The 23,567-nt window shown below is 40.4% G+C and overlaps 1 protein-coding gene across 1 annotated transcript; it reads left to right on the top strand.

The window, feature by feature from the left end:
- The first annotated feature begins 10,976 nt into the window (after positions 1-10,976).
- Positions 10,977-22,118, top strand: LOC127206444 (guanylate-binding protein 4-like). Its single transcript, XM_051165727.1, is given in 10 exon segments — positions 10,977-11,166; positions 12,854-12,981; positions 13,867-13,976; positions 14,186-14,385; positions 14,678-14,920; positions 16,816-17,096; positions 18,406-18,618; positions 20,166-20,268; positions 20,576-20,769; positions 21,792-22,118. Coding segments are annotated over 10 exon segments (1,971 nt in total). The 5' UTR covers positions 10,977-10,994.
- Positions 22,119-23,567: the final 1,449 nt, after the last annotated feature.

Raw genomic sequence — 23,567 nt, 5'->3', positions numbered from 1 at the left:
AAACAAAAAACCCAGAATAGCTGAAACAATCTTGTACAATAAAAGGTGTTCCAGAGGAATCTCCATACCTGATCTCAAACTGTACTATAAAGCAACAGTAATTAAAACAGCATGGTACTGGCACAGCAACAGGCTGGTTGATCAGTGGAATCGAATCGAAGACCCAGATATGAATCCACACACATATGGTCACTTGATTTTTGACAAAGAAGCCAAATCCATTCAATGGAAGAAGGATAGCATCTTCAACAAATGGTGCTGGACCTCTAACTGGAGGTCTATGTGTAAAAAAAAAATGCAACTGAACCCCTATTTGTCACCTTGCACAAAACTTAAATCCAAGTGGATCAAAGACATCAACATAAAACCAGAGACACTAAATCAGATAGAAGAAAAAGTGAGGAAGAGCCTAGAACATATTGGCACAGGAGAGAACTTCCTGAACAGAATACCAACAGCCCGGGCCTTAATATCAACAATTAATAAATGGGACCTCATGACGCTGAGAAGCTTCTGTAAGGCAGGAGACATTGTCAAGAGATCAAAGCGACAGCCTACAGACTTGGAAAAGATCTTCATCAACCCTGCATCTGACAAAGGTCTAATATCCAAAATATATAAAGAACTCAAGAAATTAAACACCCCCAAACCAAATAACCCAATTGAGAAATGGGACTTGGAACTAAACAGAGAATTCTCAACGGAGGAATATCAAATGGCTGAGATACACTTAAAGAAATGCTCAACCCCCTTAGTCATCAGGGAAATGCAAATCAAAACAACTCTGAGATACCATCTTACACCCATCAGAATGGCTAAGATCAAAAATTCAAGTAGTACCACATGCTGGCAAGGATGTGGGGAGAGAGGAACACTTCTTCATTGCTGGTGGGAACGCAAACTAGTACAGCCACTTTGGAAATCGATATGGTACTATCTCAGAAAACTAGGAATAGGGATTCGGCAAGACCCAGCTATTCCACTCCTTGGAATATACCCAGAAGATGCTCCAGCACACAACAAGAAAATTTGCTCAACCATGTTCATAGCAGCCTTATTCATAATAGCCAGAACATGGAAACAGCCTAAGTGTCCCTCAGTAGAAGAATGGATAAAGAAACTGTGGTACATATACCCTATGGAATACTACTCAGCTATTAAATACAAGGAATTCCCAAAATTTATGGACAAATGGATTGAACTAGAAATGATCATAATGAGTGAGTTAACCCAGAAGCAGAAAGATTCAAATGGTATATACTCACTTATATCTGCATACTAGCCCGAGGGCATGTCCCATGAAAGTCTTCACTAACCAGGAAACTGGGACAGAGGAGAGGACATCCTATTGGGACTCTAGGTGAGAGAAGCATGGGAGATGACAAAGTTGAAGGATCCAGAGGATTCTAGACACCTACAAGTAGAACATTATGATAGGCAGATTTGGGCCCAGGGGTCCCTCTCAAATTAAGACACCAGCCAAAGACAATACAGGCGGTAAACTTCAAACCCCTACCCAGATCTAGCCAATGGACAGAACATTCTCCACAGTTGAGTGGAGAGTGGTGTCTGACTTTCACACGTACTCTGGTGCCTCATATTTGACCATGTCGCCTGGCGTGGGAGCCCTGGTGGCACTCAGAGGAAGGACAGCAGGTTACCAAGAAGAGACTTGAAACCCTATGAGCATATACAGGGGGAGGAAGTCCCCCTTTGTCACAGTCATAGGGGAGGGGAGTAAGGGGAAAATGGGAGGGAAGGAGGAATGGGAGAATACAAGGGAGGGGATAACCATTGAGATGTAATATAAATAAATTAATAAAATAAAAATTTAAAAAGTAAGACAATAAAAGTACGTTAAAAGCATTCAAGCTTAAAAAGAAAAGCCAATGATTGAATATAATTAGACGTCAAGAGATGTTGTTTCCCAGCCTAAGTGTCCATCAGTAGAAGAATGGATAAAGAAACTGTGGTACATATACCCTATGGAATACTACTCAGCTATTAAAAACAAGGAATTCCCGAAATTTGTGGATAAATGGATTGAAGTAGAAATGATCAGAATGAGTGAGTTAACCCAGAAGCAGAAAGACTCAAATGGTATATACTCACTTATATCTGCATACTAGCCCAAGAGCATGTCCCACAAAAGCCTTCACCTACCAGGAAACTGGGACAGAGGGGAGGACATCCTATTGGGACTCTAGATGAAAGAAGCTTGGAGGAATAGCAAAGTAGAAGCATGCAGAGGGTCCTAGAAACCTACAAGTAGAACATTAGGCTAGGCAGATTTGGGCCCAGGGGTTCCGCTCAAACTAAGGCACCAGCCAAGGACAATACAGGTGGTAAACTTTAAACCCCTTCCCAGATCTAGCCAATGGTCAGAACATTCTCCATAGTTGAGTGGAGAGTGGGATATGACATTCTCACATACTCTGGTGCCTCACATTTGACCATGTCCCCTGGAGGGGGAGACCTGGTGGCACTCAGAGGAAGGACAGCAGGTTACCAAGAAGAGACTTGATACCCTATGAGCATATACAGGGGGAGGTAATCCTCTTCAGAAACAGTCATAGGGGAGGGGAATAAGGGGAAAATGGGAGGAAGGGAGGTATGGGAGGATATAAGGGAGGGGATAACCATTGAGATGTAACAAGAATAAATTAATAAAAAAATAAGTAAAAAAATAATTAATAAAAAAAGAGATGTTGTTTCCATCCTCATTCCAGCACAACACAACCAAAATACTTTAAATGGAAACAAACAAAAAAAAACCCCAAAATTCACAGCTATGAATAATAATTCACATAGTTATTAATATAGGTTGCTACATGGGAATCAGAGATCTAGGCAAATGGGACATACGGTCATGGGACAGACAGCACATCGATTTTGTTTGCTTGTTTGTTTTTTACTCTGAGGAGAAGAGGGGAAGTTGGAAATGGGTAGGAGTGACCCAGCAGGACAAAGGGTAATACCTGATGTACTAATGAAAGAGAAGAAGGCCCAAAGCAGAACACAACTTTCCAAGTTCAAGAAAGTGCAAGTCAGGTGACTGGGAGAAGAGGGTGGGTGAGAGAGTCCCCCATTGAAGAAGAGTGGAGTGATGATGTCCTGAAGGGACAGGAGCACAATGGGAGGAGAGAATAGTTGGTCCTAAGCTCTTCGGAGGACTTGGCAGGGAGGAATTCTGGGGGACATAGTCAAGTATTCTAGTTTACGTTAATGGCTTTCTTGAGTGTTCTGCATACAGCACACTTTGGTGCTACAAAGGTCAGGACAGACTCCTGGAGTGTGAAGTTTTCAATCAACCAGCCAAGTTCTAGGCAAACTTAGATGGTTTGCTCAGCTACCTACAGCTCTGTGTGAGAGTGTCTGAGTTGATCCCTTAATACAGATTAGAGGCAGGACTAGAATGAGGCATCATTTAAAAAACCACAGCACCAAACCCAGAAGAAGAAGCAACCTGCCCCTGTCTCTCTCATATAAGGACAGTAATTAGAGTGTAGCTGACTCAGGTGAACAGACAGTCTTCTCTCATGCTTCCTAACTCCTAGGTCTGCAGAGCTTCTTGTAAAAATGATGTACAGAAGTTGTGGGTATTTTCAGGTGAATCTGACATTTAGTAGGTGTTAAAGTCACTATGGCGTTCTTTTCCATCTGTCTTTTATACAAACTGCACTTTCTGTGTTTCTCTCTTTGTTTTTCTTTGTCCTTTGAGTAACCTATCATTCTCTCTTTTTGTTTGAAGTAGATGGTGCTTTATTTTTTGTAAAATTTCATTTCTTCTGTGGTTTCTTTGTGATTTTTTTTAGTTATATTCATTTTAAAATGGTTCTCTCTCTCTGTCTCTCTCTCTGTCTCTGTCTCTCTCTGTCTCTCTCTGTCTCTCTCCCCCCCCCTCTCTCTGTCTCTCTCTGTCTCTCTGTCTCTCTCTCTCTCTCTCTCTCTCTCTCTCTCTCTCTCTGTGTGTGTGTGTGTGTGTGTGTGTGTGAATTCTGTTGGAAGCAAGAGGTATTGGATGACCAGACTTGGAGTCACGTGTAGTTTTGAATTGAGTTACATGGGTGCTGGGAACCATACCAGGGTCTTCTCACCTCGGATCCACTGCTCTAGCCTTTCAGTTATGTGCTTCCGATTCCTCTACGCATTCCATAGCCTCATTGGCTTATCATTTTTTTGGTATTTTTAATTTTTATTTTATGTGCATTGGTGATTTTCCTGTATGTATGTCTGTGTAAGGGTGTCACATCGCCTGGAAATGGAGTTACAGACAGCTGTGAGTTGCCACGTGGGCTCCTGGAATTGAACCCCGGTCCTCTGGAAGAGCAGGCTGTGCTCTTAACTACTGAGCCATCTCCACAGCCCCAGGTTATGAAAAATTTACTTCAAAGCCATATCACGTTAATTCAGTAATCACCAAAGAATTTTAATACTATTCTTTCTCCCATTTTGTGATGCCATTTTATGCATAGCACATCAGATTCTGTAATAGTCACCATTATAACCATTTTTATATTATGTTTATATTATATGTCAAAGCTTCAGAATCATATACACAAGTAATAATCTTCAGACTAAGCTGGTTATATTTAGGAATATTTGTATAAATATATGCATATAACGGCAGTCAATGTAAAAGAAAGGACTTTTGTTGCTGTTGTTGTCGTTTTGAGACAAGGCTTCTTTGTGTAACCTTGGGTGTCCTGGAATTTGCTGTGCACATCAGGATCAGCCAGAACTTACAGTGATCTTCCTGCCTCTGCCTCCCAAAAGTTTGCATTAAAAACGTGCACCACCTCCACACAGTAAGTCATGACTATAAAGAGAGCAAGGAAGACATATGAGAAAGTTTGGAGTAAGGAAAGGGAGGGGAGAAATGAAGTGATTATATTATAATCCCAAAAGTAAAAGGATGTAGTAAGGGATGCATTTATCAGCTGAGAGAAAGATTAGCAAGAATAGAGAAAAATGTGTCAAGGAAAAAAATCAAGAACTAAAACCAAAAAGAAAAGATCAAGAGAGCTAAAAAGTAATTTAAAGAAAAGATTTGTGGTTTTGGATATACATACACTTTCATGTTTTCTCTTTTCTTACTGATTTTGAATTTGAAGCATAAAAGGAATGAAGAAAAGGAAGACTTGGAGGATAAATAGGACAGAATCAGAGAGAGATAGAAAGAGGAGACAGACACACCGGGGAGGAAAGAGGAAGGAAGGAAGGAAGGAAAACAGAGAGAGAGAGAGACAGAGAGACAGAGAGACAGAGAGACAGAGAGAGAGAGAGACAGAGAGACAGAGACAGAGAGAGACAGAGAGAGACAGAGACAGAGACAGACAGACAGACAGACAGAGACAGAGAGAGACAGAGAGGCACAGAAAGAGAAGGTTGACAGAAGACTGAGAGTCTAGACATGAATTCTTGACTCAAAAAGAACATTACTTTTATCTGTCTTCGGTTCTATAATATCTGGAGGATGTGTTTATTGTTAGTATGTTATGAAATCCACAGGGCAGAACCAGCATTCAGTTAAAGTAACTATATTTTACTTGCTGCTTCTCAAGAATGAAATAAGTACTTGAGTACCAGGGGTGGGGTTAGATGGTGTGGGTATGAAATGCCCTTAGACACATTTGTTGCATGTCTAACGGGACAACATAGCCAACTTAAATGTGTCTATTTTGACAATTCAACTTAAGAATGATAGATCCGGCCTTCTCAGACTGCCCCAAATCTTCATTTTCTGAGGCAAAGTCCAAAACTGAAACTGGTTGGGTCAGGATTTCATGTCAGGACACTCAGTCTTCTGGCAATATCTCTGCAATCTTTATATGGCTGTTGGATCAGGTGCTCTAGGTGTTTGGTTTCATGGCGAGAGCAGTGCTTCCCATATTTCCTGCTGTGATCCAGGTCTCAAAAGGACATCAGAGTAAAAGGAGGAACAGGCAGAGACAGACACTGGTGCAAGTCCTCACTCTTGGTGGAGAAGAAAAACAGGTAAGAACCTTCTAGTTCCTGCAGGGTGCTAGATTCAGAAGAGAACTCCAGGGCCTGTAGATAAGAACCACAGCACCAAGCGAACTGCACTCCTAGAATAACAGGTGAGGATGGCATCCATTTTGACTTCTGATTCCTTGCTTGGTGATGACTTCAGTTAGTCACTTCTTGCTCTGTGTTGTAGCTGGACATTTGTGTTTCCAGCTGTGGGAGTTTGTGGGGTTCTGACCCTCACAGTTTAATATAAGTGAACAAATCAACCTTTTCTGGTGTAATTTTCCCCCTATGAAACAGAGAATATGGAAACTGAATGAATAAATTTTCATTTATTTAAAAAAACAGAATAAATAATAAGAAATCTGGTTTCTCACCAAAGCAATTGCCTCTCTCTCACTCCTAAGAGACATATATTTTGAGAGTGGATGAGGAGGAGATCCCTGCAGGAAGTCAGAAGGCTCAGTTATTCCTTTAGAAAACTGACAGGAACCAACAGAGGGTCTGCTGAGACAGGAGTTCAGAGCATTCCCTGGCAGCAGAGTGTCCCCCAAGGCTGGCTTTGTGTCAAACTGCACTCTGGTAGATATCTGGCTAAAGCTGAAAGTTTGAAATGTCTCCAGATTGTCTTTTCTTGGAGCTTGCAGTGTTTTAAGGGGTATGGATTTCATTGTCTTTGAGGGAGTTTGCTGAGGTCAGTCAAAGGCAGGCAAGAACTCAAAGGAACATGGATATGTCCTTGTAATGAGAAGATAACAATAGTAAGTCAGATGCAGGGTAAACAGGCCTTTGAGTGGGGAAAAGAAAGTGAAACCAAGAGAGGAGGGAGGTGTCAGGTTCAAAAGAAAGCTTGACAAATGTCCACTGGGGCACTGTTAGCATTCCAGAGTGTCTACAGGCCTCCAGGCTCACTGAGTACCTGTAGCTCCTCTCAGCTCTGCTCACCTGGCTTCCCTACCCTAAACTTCTCCAGCTTCATGGGCTTCACTTCTCCTTCCCACAGAGCCCTGCCATTTTGGCCATGTACAGTCTTGGCTCCCTCTGTCTTCACCTTATGTGTCTTGCTCCTCTCTCATGGTTGCCTTGGTCCTCTCTTGGCCCATCTCCCTCCTCTTCTCCCCTCCCCTCCCCTCCCTTCCCCTTGCCCCTCTCCTTTCCTTTGCTCTTCTCAGTCTACTGGCCATGATTAGTCTAGTACTTTCTCTCCCTGCTCTGGCCTCTTCCAGATGCCTCTGGCTGTACTCTCCCTCATATCTGTAATAAAACCTTCTCCTCAACCACACCTTGGAGTAGTCATTTCCTCACTTCGTATGTCTGATGTCAAAACTCACTACATGGGCCATAAGTGTGCCCAACCTCTGAACCAAACCATCGGATAATATGACTGACTCCTAAGATATGTATTGACTGGGTCTGGTAGCTGCTGCCACCCACCATATTCTACTCCAGATTCTAATCTTCAGCCAGTTCTTCCCTCTTTCTCCTCTGTTTCTCTACTGTCGTTCAGGGCATCTTTTGGTCTTTTTGGCTCCTGGAATCTGCTACTTCCCCCCAACCTTCCCCCAGGACATGGACAATCCTCTAATAAAACCCTTTCACTCCCCCTATTGGAGCCATCACTCTGGCTGAGTTCTGCCTGTGTCCCTTTCCCCTCATGCTCCTCATATTTTTAAAGCCTTGCTATCTTACTGCAAATGGCCTCAGTACAATCAATCAATGTTCTCACAATGGCAGACTCGATTTTCAAATTCTCTCTTATGGTAGCAACTTCTGCCACTGCACAAACAGATGATCCCCAAATATCCAATATCTTAACTTCCTCTGCTGTACACTTCCAAAAGTCTCTAATCCCTAAGCTTTTTCTACTTTTCACTCTTGAAAATTGTTTATAGTTTATATCTATAATTTTTGTTGTTTGTTTGTTTTTTTTTCTCTCTCTCTGCTTTCAAGAAAGATAATAGTCATACTGTATGAAATCTTAACTTAAAACGAAGTCTTAAATTTGTAGATTTATTGGGTGTAATTAAAAAATCTCTACAATCTGTAACAAAAAGTTAGCTTAAATGCAATTCTTTTTTGAATTACTTAGGCTTTAGCTTTTTTGATCTAGTCTTTCTATTTTACTCCTTGATTTTTTTTCTTGTCATGTTTTTTTTTTCTACTGTTGTTATTTCTTATCATTCCCTTGCATTGTCCTTTTACTTTTAGGGTTATAGTATAATTACCATGTCTCCCTTCCATTTTCTTCCTCCAAACAACAAGGACATTTGCTCAACTATGTTCATAGCAGCCTTATATGTTATAGCCATAATCTGGGAACAACATAGATGCCCATCAACCGAAAAATGGGTAAAGAAACTGTGGTATATTTACACATTGGAATACTAAATGAGTTTGAGATATATTCATGAACAATGAATCTAAAATGTTAATGAAGGGTAGAAAGAATTTAAATAAAAATTTAAAATGGCATTAAGAAAAAAGTAAGGCCACCATTACTGTCCTGAAACACCTGACAACACAAAGAGTCTGTTTTGACTGAACCCAGTGACAGTAGAAGGTTCTGGTGTTTAGAAGGATGGCAAACATGGCATTAGCCACAATAACTAGATCTGAAATATTCTGTGGTGGTTGGGTAGGTGGGAGATGCTCCCATTCCCTGAGGAGTAGGAGAGGAGGGATGTGGGAAACAGTGAGAGAGGGTACTATGACTGTGATGTAAGGTGAATAACTAATAAAATTTAAAAATGAAGAATCAGTCACACAGGAAGATTTATTTTAGGCACGTAGACTGAATGTTCACACAAGCCCCAACTTTCAGAGTCACTGCCCGTATAAAAAGTGTCCATATCTAATGGACACTTTTCAAAACAGAAAATGGTTTCAAAAGTCTCTCACAAGGAAAAATTTGACAGTTCTGGCTGAGAAGTCCTGACAAGCCCTCCCACTAGCTCCATCCAGAACCTACGTTTTTGGTTGTTGATTCACTGCTGTGAACCAATTTTATTTTCACTTTCTTTTCATCCACTAAGAATGTTAGCAAGGCAGTGGTGGTACATGCAATTAATCCTAGCACTCAGGGAGGCAGAGGCATGTGAATCTCCCTGAGTTCAAGGCCAGCCTAGTCTACACAGTGAGTTCCAGGACAGCCATGGCTACTACACAGAGAAAATCTGTCTCAAAAAAACCCAAAATAAAAATGTTGCTGTACATTTATTCAACTCCTTTCAGAGACTCCTAGAAGGAAATAAAAGAGCAGTGAGGAATTCTGTCCACACACCATGAACAGCAAGAGCAGGTAAGGAGACTCACATCATTTCCCAGGGTCTTCCCAGCTCTGGGGGAGTTCTGCTCAGAGACACGGATTCTATCATGCCAGGAAGGGGACCTGGTTTTATAAGTGTCGCTTAGACACTACCAGAATCAGGATGGATACCAGATGAGCATGCACTGGTGCGTAGGATAAGGTGTCAAAAGGTGTGTTGTCAGGGTAGACTATCACTATGTGCAGTATTGGACTTGCATTTAGTGGAAATAATGAAACAACTAGACTTGCTCTTCTCCAAGTTCCCATTGTCTCTGTGTTCACATTGAGAGGGTTTCTAGTCCAGGATGTACTGTTTCTGTCAAACACAAGTAAGTTGTGCTGATGTCATTCCTATAGCTCAGCATAAAGGTCTCTGCACATGCTCATTCCACAAAAATGTTCATAAGAGCCAGAGGGGGGAGCAGGTAACAAACACCTGTGCAGATTATTATGTACATGCAAACATAAAGAAAATGTTGCATTTATTCATGAGAGTCTTTACTTATTGAAAGGATTAATCAGTTAATAAATCCATGTTAAATACCATGCATGTAATGTAAATAAAAATAAATCCACCCAATGCTAAAATGAAAGAAATTCTATTTTTAAGGAGTTTAACATTTTTCATTTATCTATTTACTTTTTGTGTGTTTGTAAATGGGGTGCACATGTCATGAAGCATGTGTAGAAACCAGTGTACAACTTGAGAGTTGGTGTTCTTCTGCCAACATACAGATCATGGGGATTGAGGTCAGGTTGTCATACTTGACACTGAGCATACTTACTGGCCGAGCCATCAAACCAGCCCCAAGAAAGACTATTTTCGAAAAATAAAATATTCTAAATAGAATTCTAAAGATATTCTCTAGATCTTAAAACATACATCCAAGTAACATCATATAAACTGAACAGGTTATATCTAGGACTATGTATGTATATACATGTACGTATACATATATACACATAATAGCAACTAATGAAAAAAATGAATTTAAAGGATAGTGGGGAAAGGTATATGGGAGAATTTTAAAGGAGGAAAGGGAAGGGAGAAAAGTTGTAATTCAATTAAAATCTCAGTAATACAAAATCTGGTGCCCCATATTTGACCACGTCCCCTAATGGGGAGGCCTGGTGGCACTCAGAGGAAGGATAGCAGGTTACCAAGAAGAGACTTGATACCCTATGAGCATATACAGGGGGAGGAAATCCCCCTCAGGAACAGTCATAGGGGAGGGGAGTAAGGGGAAAATGGGAGGGAGGGAAGAATGGGAGGATACAAGGGATGGGATAACAATTGAGATGTAATATGAATAAATTAATAAAATATATTTAAAAAATACAAAATCAAATTAATGAAAATTATTTTTCATAAATTATCTCTCCTATGCAACATTTATCATAAATTTTAAAATTAGAATCCAAACAGAATTTCCCTGTGACACCTTAGAGAGTTGTTAGTAGCTGAAATTTGAAAATTCACTAGTACTATCATTTTAGTCAACTTCTTCGATAGTATTTTCATAACCTTCCAATAGTATTCTGATTTTTTCTTTACCACTTGAATAATACACTAAAACTCCTGTTCACCTGGAGTGTTGCAAGATTCCACCTTCTGGAAAGAGGAAGGAAATTCTAATTTATTCCACCTCTTCCCTCAAGTCAAGGAACACCAGTGGACAAGGCCCTAAAGGTCCACATGCCAGAACCCATGTGCCTCATTGAGAATGTGGAAGGGCAGCTGAGGCCTAATCAGAAGGCCCTGGACATCCTGTCAGCCATCACACAGCCTGTGGTGGTGGTGGCGATTGTGGGCCTCTACCGCACAGGGAAATCCTACCTGATGAACAAGCTGGCTGGGAAGAAAACAGGTGAGTGGCAGCAGCAGTGCTGTCTGGGTCCTGGCTGTTGAGCCACATGTGACCTGGGGTGTAAGGAGGGAAGTTAGAGAAGGAGACGGATTCTGAAATCTAAACTCCTACTCAAAGTTTAGGTTTTTATCTTTATTCTATTTCAGGGAGCAAGTCAGCTCCATAACTCTCTTTACTCTGTCTTGAGTTCCATTTTAAATGCTAGGAAGGGAGAAAACATTTATAAAACTAATTAATTTACATGCTCATCTGTTAGAAACTGTAAGACAGTCATCAAAAGGCTGGGTTAAGAAGGTGGCTCAGCAGGTAAAGGCCTCCTGCATAAGCCAGGCAACCTGGATCCAATGGCTAGAGGGTAGAAAGATAGAGCCAAAACTAGAGTTGCCCTCTGAACTCCACAGACACCCAAACACACATCATGCATATGCAAACACACAATGACACTGTTGGTTTTGTTCTTTTTCAATCAATAAGTTTGTGAAGAAACCACACTGAGTTTCCCTTTATCTTTGGAAATTTAAAAATGTTTTTAATCCAATTGGGGAAATGTTTTTACAAACATAACATAAAATTATACTTCTAGCCATTTAATTGCACTTTTATAGCATTAAACAAATTCACATTATTGTATAATCATCACATTACCTACTTATATATTTATTATAAGTTTCCCAAGACAAGCTAAGTACCCACCAAACAATAATTATACATTTTCCCATTCTCTGTCACTGTTCTATAATCTGTTCCTATGGATTTGACCCTAAAGACAAAATATGAAGTGAATAAGAACTGTGGTCCAGGACAGAAATCCTAGTCCTTGGAAGACTGAGATGAGAAGGTCATTTGAATCCCCCAGTTCAAGCACAGCTTGGACAACCAAGCAAGGTCTTCATTAAAAAAGAATGCATATTCATTGTTTCATGTAGTATTGATATTTTAAGAATATTCCAAACCTTAAAAATGGAATAGATAATAGTTTGTATCTTCTGTAATTTTATTCTAAAAACAATTTGCATATCTCCCTGTATAGATTTGTCACCTTGTAGATCAACTGCTAATTTCTTTAGATGGAATTATGGGATTAATTTCTTGATATTCTATATATTATTATCTCTGTTTTCATTATTGGTGTATAGAAAAATAACTAATTATAGAATCACAAAAATAATTTTGTGTGCTACAGCTCTGCTAGGTTAACTAATTGTATTCAACATTATTCTGTAGAATATCTGAAGCTTTAACGTATAATACCACACCATCTGTGACAAAGATAATCTCATTTCTCCTTTCCAATTTGTGTGCAAGATATTTTTTCTAATTATTTTGGTTAACAATTCAAGTACTGTAGTGAACACCAATGCCCAAATGGGCTTAATTTTCTCTTTAATTGTATTAAAGGAGAATATTTTCAAATTTTACCCTTGAGTATAATATTGACATGGGTTTTCATACCTGGGATTTCATATATTTGCTTTAAGATATTCTTCCAGTTTGCTGAATGCTATTTTGTAATGATCCCGTGTTGCATTGTATTGGGTATTTTTCTATTTCTCTGGTTGCAGTGTCTGTACTAGCTTGGGTTTCAGTTAGCTGTATTGATTTGGATTGTCCTCATTTTTACATGAATTTCCTGACACACCGGCTTCTAACTCTGCATCCACTATGTCCTCTCTTCTATGTGTCACAGGATTCGCTCTGGGCTCCACAGTGCAGGCTCATACAAAAGGAATCTGGATGTGGTGTGTGCCACATCCCCAGAAGACAGACCACACACTTGTTCTGCTTGACACGGAGGGCCTGGGTGATGTGGAGAAAGTAAGGATTGAGAATTTATTATACACTTCAGTCACTCATATTTTCTGTAACTTTAAATTAGGAGCTTGAATCTCACTGCAATATGCTTAGATAGTTCCAAGGATATTTCATGTAACTATCTTTAGCCACCACGAATAAATAGCCAGAACCACAGCATCCAGCTGTAACCTAAACTTGGTACCCAAGCTTATGAAGGCACTGAGGGTAAACTCAGGGTCATGGATCTTATGCTACAAAAAACTTCAGTTACAGATTTCAGTTTGAAGTAACACAGCTGTTTTTACATAATTCGAGTCCTTATTTTTAAACTTCTTTTAACCTTAGCTTTCTGATCCATTAGCTGAATTAAACAGTACTTTATCTAACATTTTTTGGGATATTTAATAAAGTATATAGTTATTCTGGTGCATAAAGAGAACCCAAGAATGATCTAGCATGGCCTATCACAGTCCTTTGTGCTTGAGGAGCTTGGGTAAAACCCTATTTTCTATTTTCTGCACTAGAAAAAAGAATTAGATAAAAAGTTTAAAAATAGCCATAGTACTTTAATCACATGAAAGTGAATCCTCTCATTAGCATTGAGAGAAACATCTAATTTTACAGTGTGTTCCCACTTTTAATGTATCTGCAGTCATCCACTACCTGTTTATCAGTTACTGTCAAAATAATACCTTTAGCAATAAGTATAAACTAAAAATCTTAATTAAAACTATTTAAATTTAAACTGGAATTTGATTGCTTTTTTTGGGGGGGGGTTGTGTAGGTTTTTAAGAAAGCATTCATTTTACTAATCACTGTGGGAAAATTCTGTTCAAATGAACATACTTCTGCCACAGCTCACCTGACTGACACAAGACAAATATAGTCCTGTGTTCTGACTTCTAGGGCAACAGCCAGAACGACTGCTGGATTTTTGCCCTGGCTATACTTCTAAGCAGCACCTTTGTGTACAACAGCATGGGGGCCATCAACCAACAGGCTATGGACCAGCTGCAGTATCCTTGTTGTGATGGAGAGCATCCCAGTCCGGGAATGCTGCAGAGTCAATGCTGATAGAGAGGAGCTAGAAAAACCTGGTGCAAGGGGAGAAGATCCCATATACCAAATAATCATTCACACTTGAGTGAGAACATGGAAAAATGATGTGTGAGGATGATGAGGTAGTTGGGGTCTGTTCATTAACCATTTCTCCTTAGCTACTCAGCTATGTGACAGAGCTCACAGATCGGATCAGAACGAGGTCTTCACCTGACCAGGATGGTGGGGTGGAAGACTCAGATGACTTTGTGAGTTTCTTCCCTGACTTTGTGTGGACTCTGAGGGATATGACCCTAAGACTTGAAGCAGATGGACAAAGCCTCACGGCAGATGAGTACCTGGAGAATTCCCTGAAGCTCAAGAAAGGTACAGGGACTCATGACGTGAGAACAGAGGGGAAATTCCATGAACTTACAGTTTATGCAGATGTTCAGGTTTGCTTCTAAGAAGTGATTTCTGTTTAGTATCTGGATTAAAATGTTCCCTGGTGATGGAGACACATTCACTCTCTCCTGTGATCAGATTGTTTTTAATCCTCCTCACAAGGCATATAGAGACACACACTGCAAAATCATGGAGCAGGGGGACCTTTTATTAGGAGAACCCATCACATGAGCACACTACTACTGTGTGGCTATATTTTCTTTACTTTCTCTAGGTGCTAGTGAAGAAGATAAAAATTACAACCTGCCCCGACTCTGTATCCAAAAGTTCTTCCCCAAGAAGAAATGCTTTGTCTTCTATCCACCCACTCACTGGAAGAATCTCTCTGAACTCGAGAGCCTGCGGGACGATGAGTTGGATTCTGACTTTGTGCAGCAAGCAGCAAAGTTCTGTTCCTTCATCTTCAGCTCTTCCAAGGCCAAAGCTCTCCCAGGAGGCATCAAGGTTAATGGAGCTCGTGAGTCTCCTGCCCAGTTCTTCCTGACAGTTTTAGATAAGATACTCTTTGAGCATGAAATAATATATCCCAAACTCCAGTGTTTATAATTTGGCAAATTCCAGATGGTCTCTGATAATACATAACGTCTTTGTAAGTCAGATCTCTGGGTGGGAAAAGTTCATAATCATCAAAGGAGAGAGACTTTACCCTCAATATTTCTGTACTACCTACATTAAATAACAGATATTTAAATGATCCAATTTGGCATCAAGAGATACATATATGTCTATTTAATTAAATTTAATTAAAATAAATAAAAAGTCTAAATCATGTACCCACTTTGAGTATTTAGTAGCTATATAAGATTGGTGCCAATAAAGATGGGAATCAGAGGCATCAAATATATTCCTCATTCTAAGTCCCTAGTGGACAATGCGGAGTTTGATCAAACCAAGTGACACATTCCGTTTGACTTGGATTGTATCATGTGCTGCTCACACAATGACTGGATCCTACCAGAGCCAATGTTCAAAGGATAGATGACACACATTAATGTAGATGGAATGGTCTTATTATAAGGGTCCTAAGACAGAGTGGATACATATTCAATAAACCCAGTCTTATATTATATAAAAGAAGACTTTAGCCATTGATGGACAGACCAATCTGCTGAATAACCTGGTAAAGGGAAGATTCTGAGGTAGAGAGGGTACTAAGAAGAGTCAAGGGCCTGGTTTAACACCTAGAACCATAAAACACTGATGTGGGTAAAACAAAAACAAAAACACCACCAACACCAACAACAAAACACTGTTAACTAATAAGAAAATTAATTATTTAACAAATAAATACAAAACAAAGCTGAGGCACATTCAGTTGGCGATCACTTGCCTCCAATTTCATGTCATGCATGTAAAATCATCAGTCACTAATAACACAATCGATCAGTCAAGATAATTTGTTGCTTTGTGTCAGTGAGAAATTGGACATCAGGCCACCAGGGCTGTCTAAGTGTTTTGAATCAAATGTAGAATCACTCTTATGCCAGATATGGGTCTGTAGACATGGGGCCCCTGTGGTATGTATGCCAGAGACCAACATTAAGTGGGTCCTGATAGAATGCCTCTGTGGTAAAACAGGATTCCAGTGAAATCACAGGTACCTAGCTCAGTCTCAGTCTTATTGGTCGTCACAGAAAGGATTCTTGGTAGTTAAAGCCTGTCTGACTCATCTTGGGCAAAGAATTTCAGGAAGAAGAGACTGAAGAAATGGAGGCTGTGCATGCAATGGTCTCCTCACCCTCAAACCCGCTAGAGGGCCCTAGAAAGAGTCAAAGGCAGCTTCCTGCCCTGCCCCCCCGCCCCCCCTTCCCCCCGCACCTGGAAGACTCTTCAGTTTCTCTTAAGATAGAGGCTGCACCTCACTGTGCATGCCACTGAAACCTCTCTTGTCTGTTGAAGGTCAGATTCTGGTCTCTTCTGCCACTTTCCACTGTCTCATGAATCTAACAAGCTCATTCTGCATTGACCTCTGCTTCACTGCCTACACATTCTACACATTATTTTACATTGGCTGCCCTTGGAAAGTGGTTTCACACATTAAAGCATTTAGTGTACGTGATAGGCCACTTATGTTTAGTATCTGTGGTAAAGTGTTCTTTCAAAGAACATTTGAACATAATGCTTGAATCATTAATTAATCATTAATCAATTAATCCTTAATGTAATGGATTAAAGAACAACATAAGACAATATGAACGAATAAAAAGATTATGATATTATATGAGAAACAGGATGTACCTGGGGACAAAGAGAAGAAAGAGAAAATATTGTCTTTGGTATAATGTGTCTTTTAAGAATGCAGACCATGAACCCTTATAAAACAGGAATGGGAATTCTATCTTGTCTCATCAGAACTGGCGATTCTAGTGCAGACCTACAGGGATGCCATCAGCAGTGGGATTGTGCCTTGTTTGGAGAATGCAGTGATGACCCTGGCCCGGCGTGAGAACTCTATAGCTGTGCAGAAGGCAGCTGACCACTAGAGAGAGCAGATGGCCCAGCGTGTGGAGCTCCCTACAGAAACGCTTCAGGAGCTTATAGACATACATGCTGCCTGTGAGAAGGAAGCTATTGCTGTCTTCATGGAACACTCCTTCAAGGATGACCAGCGAGAGTTCCAGAAGAAGCTTATGGTGATGTACCTTAGCATTTATCCTTGCTGATGTCTACCCTTCTCTCATTGGCTCTGCGCTTACATTTTAATCTCATTTTATGACATTAGTTCTTCAGGGAACTTAGGAAAAATGAAGTGGTTGAGGGGTTAAAATATGCACATGACTTTCACCGGCACCTAGAAACAATGTGCCTTATTGGGTCATGCTGCTGAGTTTGCACAAGGATGTAGGCCTCTATTCAGTGTACACCAAGTTAAACAACGAATCAAATGGGCTAAGTTTTCACCCAGAGGCTCTAAGGCCTGCTTCAATATTGAAATATAAATGGTGTATTCTTTTTTTTCTTGTTTCTCATCCCTCTGGTTTCCCTTATCCATAATCAATTATAGAAAACTGGTTTTCAAGGGCCAGAATAATCAAATAAGCTGCATGTCTTGAGGTCAATCAGAGTCTATGAGACAAGGAGTGTCTATCCCTTTATGGCAGTGTTTCTCAGTCTGTGTGTTATGACTCCTGTGAGGCCAAACCACCCTTTCACCAATGCTGCATCTCAAATATCCTGCATATCAGATATTTATAATACTATTATTCATAACACTGATAAGAGGAGAGTGTGCAGTACGAACAAAAATACTTTTATGGTTGAGGATCACCGCAACATGAGAAACTGTACCAAAGGGTCACAACATTAGAAGGTTGAGAAACACTCTTATATGGAATGTTGTGGTACAAATACAGCAAGAAAAATAATTCTAGTGGCTTCCTTGTAATTCTAATGAGCAGAGACACTGTCATTTGTCTTTCAATCTTTTTATCACTGTCTTACAACTGACAAAAAATGTGTCAATTCATACTGAAGCAAACAGTCCACTTGTAGTTAGAAGCGTCCACTTTAACCTCTGCCTTCCTTCTCTTCACACCCTTCACTCCCCATGAAGGAATCATGAAGCACTCACTACTGTGTCATAATGAACCTACTCAGAACTGGCAGGTGGATTTGCTGTGCAGACAATTCCACCCACATCAAAGCTCATTCCCCGAGGAAGCTGTGTCTTCTTCCTGTTGAACTCTGCACTCACTATTGATTTCTGGAAACCCTTCATCCTAGCAGCCAAGAAGAACACAGTTTTCATGCTCACCCACGCTAATGGGCTTGAGGCCAGATGAATTAGAAGTCACTCACAGTTGACCACTACAGAGATAAATGAAGTCCCCAATCCTCCTCCTGTCCAGTCCACTCCAGGACTGTCACATTTTGTTGTCCGAGACAATCACAGTGGCACCTTCCTTCTAACAGATTTCTTTGTCTTCCCACACCTCCTGTCAGGAGACCATAGAGGAAAGGAAGGAAGCACTCATCGGACAGAATGAAGCAACATCTCTCAGCCACTGCCAGGCTAAGCTGGAGAAGCTTTCAGAGCCCCTGAGGGAGAGCATCTCAAGTGGAGCTTTCTCTGTTCCTGGAGGGCACAGCCTCTACTTAGAAGCCAGGAAGAAGGTTGAGCAGGACTATGAGCGAGTGCCCAGGAAGGGAGTGAAGGTGAGGAATGTGGGAAGCTATGGCCATCCAGCTGGAGCTGTAAGTGCTGCTCCTGCGATCTCAGCGCACACAGCTCTTTATGGAGAGACATGAGAGCATCTGATATTGTAGCCCCTCTAGATATTAGACCCACAAAATACTGCATAAAATATGAAATGACTCCTAAATGTTTCTTTCCTCAGGAGGTGAGATTTATAAAATGAAAACAAATGAAAGATAAAATTAATTTGTCGAATAATCTTAACTTTTTATCAGAGTATATACATTATTACAGGAAACCCTTTTATTTTCAGGAATCTTATAACTTTAGAAGGCATGGAGAAATAGAATGTGTTCTCTATGTAGTAATTAGGTGCCAGACTTGAAAAGGTAGAAGTAGCAACGGAGATGGAGATGATAATGATGCTGCCGCTAACATATGGAATACTCGTTTCATAAACTGAGTTATATTACTCATTGGAGTATCAGTTTAATATTCAGGACACAATGAATTTGCTCTTAACAGTGATGAAGGATGTGATGAACAGAGACGCTCACACAGATTTGCCTAGGAAGCAGGACATCTTCATTCCGAGTAAGGCAATCATACAGATAAGAGATGAGTGCACTCTTCAGATCCACAGCAACCGTATAAGTGAGGATTTTCAAATGCCCAAGTTCCACCCTGAGTAATGATGAATGGATCTGAAAGAAGGAATATGTCTTGGACTAGGTTCATAGTATGAATTGATTTTTACCCTGAAAAATAGATAGTCATATATTTCTTTTCCCTAATGCACATGTCCTTTCTCATACACAGTGAATCTGATTTTAATCATAAGCATGCACAATTGTTCATAGGCATAAGATGTTAAGCTTTGAATATTCTTCATAAAAATTCACTTGAAGGACAAAGTTTGCCTGACAGCACTGTGCATGCACTGAAAACAACTTGAGGCCAGACAGCCTTTTCTATTCTATTGGATGTATACATAGGAAATATACATGAGTAGAATCTGTCATGACTTGATTGATTTAGGTGTGAAAATACTTACACTCTTGTTTATAGAGCACTTTATGTATGTCACTGCAGGAATGCAACAGGAAGATCTGAGGTGCTATGTGCCTTGTTTGCAGAGTGGTATGTGTACATAGTACACACATGTACACACTAATCAGGCTAGCATGAGCATCACTACAAGAGGTGAAAGATGTACATACACACTAAGCCAAATGAGGTCCCAGACTCCCAATCTATTCCCTAAGCCTGCCTTACTCATACATGTTTGTAGAACTGCACACAAATCTGGATGGGGTTTTTAGCTGGAGTGACAAGTGGGTGACATTCCTGGGAAACAAGGCTCGATAGTAGCAGACTGTTACAGAGCTATTATTTTTTATCTCAGCAAAGAGCACTCTTTGTTCCTAGCACAGATTAAAGGACACACGTGGGAAGTAAAGCAGGATTCAAATACTGCAGCCAGGGTAAGTAATTAAACTGAATGATAACTCTTTCGATGGGAGAATACATCCTTGATGCTTAACATTTTCTCTTGTTTGGTGCCCAGGCAAGTGAGGTCTTCCAGAACTTCCTAAAGTTACAGATCCCTATTGAAGAATCCATCCTGAAGTCAGATAAAGCCCTTACTGAGGGACAGAAAGCCATCGCAGGTACAGAGGAGGTGAACACCCAATGACATGTGAAAATGTAAAAAGTTCATGTAAAGCCCTCTGATGGATGGATCGAAAGATCTCCAAACAAGGAGATCCTCTTGCATCCTCCTGTAGATCTGAAAACCATGATTAGGGCTGGTGTAGCATTGTCTAAGCACTCAGTGCATTCCATCACACATGGATTCAGTTCCTGCTCATGGGAAATTGCAGAGTTTTATGTGGAAATAAACTTTGTCTTTGAGAACAGGTGGGTAATTGTCAGTTCTGACTGTCCTCTCTTCCTTCCTAAAACCCTATGGTACAGCTGAGAAGGCCAAGAAAGAGGCGGCTGAGAAAGAGCTGGAGATAGAGAGACAGAAACAGAAGGAGAAAGAGGAAGAGCTGGAGGCTCTAAAGAGAAGCTTTTCAGAAAACATGTCCCAGCTAGAGAAAAAGATCAAAATGGAAATTGAGAACCTTCTGATTGAGAAGGAGAGGGTACTGCATCACAAACTGGAGGTGAGGATGGATGGGGATGGACACGTGATAGATCATAGCTCCTCAGGCAGAAAAGTGTTTGTGTCAAAGAAATCATGATCCCAGAGTGAACCTTCAATGACATGTGATCACAAAAATCTCAGATCCATCTTGATCCTGGTGAAGCCTTTAATTCTAAGACACATCACCTTCGCTAGAGTTAGTAATCTAAAGAGTGCTAGAGTGGAAAAAAAATCATCCCCCTAGGGCTGCTCTTGAATGCCCTAGAGCAGGCTCATTTTACTCCAACTGAAAATGCCCATGCCCACCACTCCAAGAAATCTTAGCACAACAGTCAGGGATATCAGTTTGAAATGACCAGATTAGTCAGACTATGGACAGAAACTCTGACCCCTGCAGTGTGTTTCCAGAGCAGTCTACAAAACTAGAGTACAATGAAATCTCTCTCCAAGCCCCCAGTTTGACAGCTCTGCTCTCTGGGCTCACAGTTGGTTACCATAGACAGCTGGGGCTGGCAAAGCGCAATGACACTGAGACTGAATGAGAGTTAGATCCTTGGCATTCCTAGATAGCATTGTGCCTCACTCCATAGATCTCAGGGATGTCAGAGCTACTTCTTCCCTTCTTCCCAGGGGCAGAATTAGCAACAAACATCCACCACAGGTATTCTCACTCTCCAGGTCAAAGTGTGGGTTTTTGGAGAAACTTATCAAATACTATACATACATATACATGTATATATTTTAAAGATTTGTTTATTTTTGTTATTATGTATTCAGTGCTCTGCCTGCATTACAGCTGCAGACCAGAAGAGGGCATCAGATCACATTATAAATGGTGGTGAGCCATCATGTGGTTACTGGGAATTGAATATAGGCCATCTGGAAGAGTAGTCAGTGCTCTTAACTCCTGATCCATCTCTCCAGCCCTCAAATACTATGGTGGAATAAATGGTGGAAACATGTGCATGTATGCTCAGTGCTGAATCTGTTATTATGAAATACCAGTAATGTGTTTTCTTACAAATGGTCTCTTTTTTGTAGGTACTAGAAAAACTAGCTCAAGAGGGACTTGAGCAATGTCATGAATTAAGAAAAGAAATAAAGCAAAGAGAACATGAGATTCAAGACCTTAAAGAGAACAGTTTTTCAAAAATGCTTCATGAGGGTATAGCTCTACTCTGTTTACCAGTGGTGAAAATACTCAATTTCATATTAAAAAGCTATGAAGCCTTTGTGACCTCTGCCAGTAAGCAGCACTCTCCACAGGATCTGCATCCATCCCTGCCTCCAGGTTCCAGCCTTGATTCTATTCCTGCCCTGACTTTCCTCACTAATGGGGTGTGGCCTGAGAATTGTAACATGAAATAAACTCTTTCCTCCCCACTTCCTTTTGGTCCTGGTGTTTATCACAGCAGTAGAAACCCTGACCCAGACACCCCCTTTTCTCTGCCCTGGGGATTCCATGCTGCTCCAGACATAGAGCCTGCTGGGGGGATGTGTACCCAGAAATTTACATTCTCAACTCTTCACACACGTGTTTGAGTCACTCTGCCGGCTTTTTGGTTTCCTGGATTCACAATGACATGTCTTCACCATCTCTTCTACAGTCACATTGAGACATTTGCCATCCATTAGATGTGCGTATGGTACTGCACTCTCCCACTCTTGTCTCCTGCCCTGTCTCCTGCCCTGTCTCCTGCCCTGTCTCCTGCCCTGTATCCTGCATTCTCCTTGTTCTCACTCTGTCCTCACTTTTCTCTTACTACTAAATACACTTCCTTCATAATTGCAGTATCGAGTGTCCCAGGAATCAGGTCATATGTGTTTTGGTTTTTTGTGCCAGTCTTTTTTTTTTTCATTTACATTTATTTTATTACACATGCACAAAACAAACTACATACAGCAGGGAGAACCATGTGACAATCATTAGTTCTATAAATGTTACATTCACAATGATTTGGCTATTTGTATTTGTCAAACTGAAACATCTTTCCTGTCTTGTTGGGTTTAGATTTCTGAATGAAATTTCATATTTATCCTATCTCATCTCTAGCAACTTAACTCCTTCATCTTGTTCTAGAAAGCTCTTATCTCCTAAGCAACTAAACTTGATTGTAAAACTGAACTATCTGGTCTTCAACACCCCTCAGAGTCTTGAGAAGGAGTAAAACTTATATTCCTGAATGAACCAGCAGTGCAGGTTAGCAGCTTCAAAAATGAACAAATTGACAGAGAGCATTTATTGCCTGAACAGTCACCAAACACTCTCTATAATGTTGGAGCCTCATCTTTGGACTTTTGGCTCAGCATCTCTGCCAGACTTATTCACAAGGCGGGAACTATTGAGGACTTGCTTACCCTGTTTTGGCAGAGTTTGACCATCAACTCTGCCTGCGTCTAGGCTGCCCATTTTTAGGCAGAATTCTGTCACAAGAAACCAAATATAAATAAATAAGAAAAAAAAATATATATATGTATATATATGTCTCTTCTCACGAAAACTTGTGATAAATAACACACAATTGAAGTAAGCTTTGTGACCATTTATATTCTTACCATTTTTTAATTTTTAAGATTATAATATAATTATAACATTTCTCCCTTCCCTTTCCTTCCTCCAGAATCTCCCAATGCACCGTTCTGTGCTCCCTTTCACGTTCAAGGGTGCTTAAAATATATGCATATGCCTACACACTAAATATGAGATGATTGCTCTGTATGCTACTGTTACTTGTATATACGTTTTCAGGGCTGACTATTTGGTATTGGATAACCAATTGATATGATCTTCCTTGAAGAAGACTATTTCTTCTGCTC

This window comes from Acomys russatus, chromosome 23 (assembly GCF_903995435.1).
Source record: "Acomys russatus chromosome 23, mAcoRus1.1, whole genome shotgun sequence".
Lineage (NCBI taxonomy): Eukaryota > Metazoa > Chordata > Mammalia > Rodentia > Muridae > Acomys > Acomys russatus.
The sequence above is the reverse complement of the archived record's forward strand: the minus strand, read 5'-3'. Positions and strand labels throughout refer to the sequence as shown.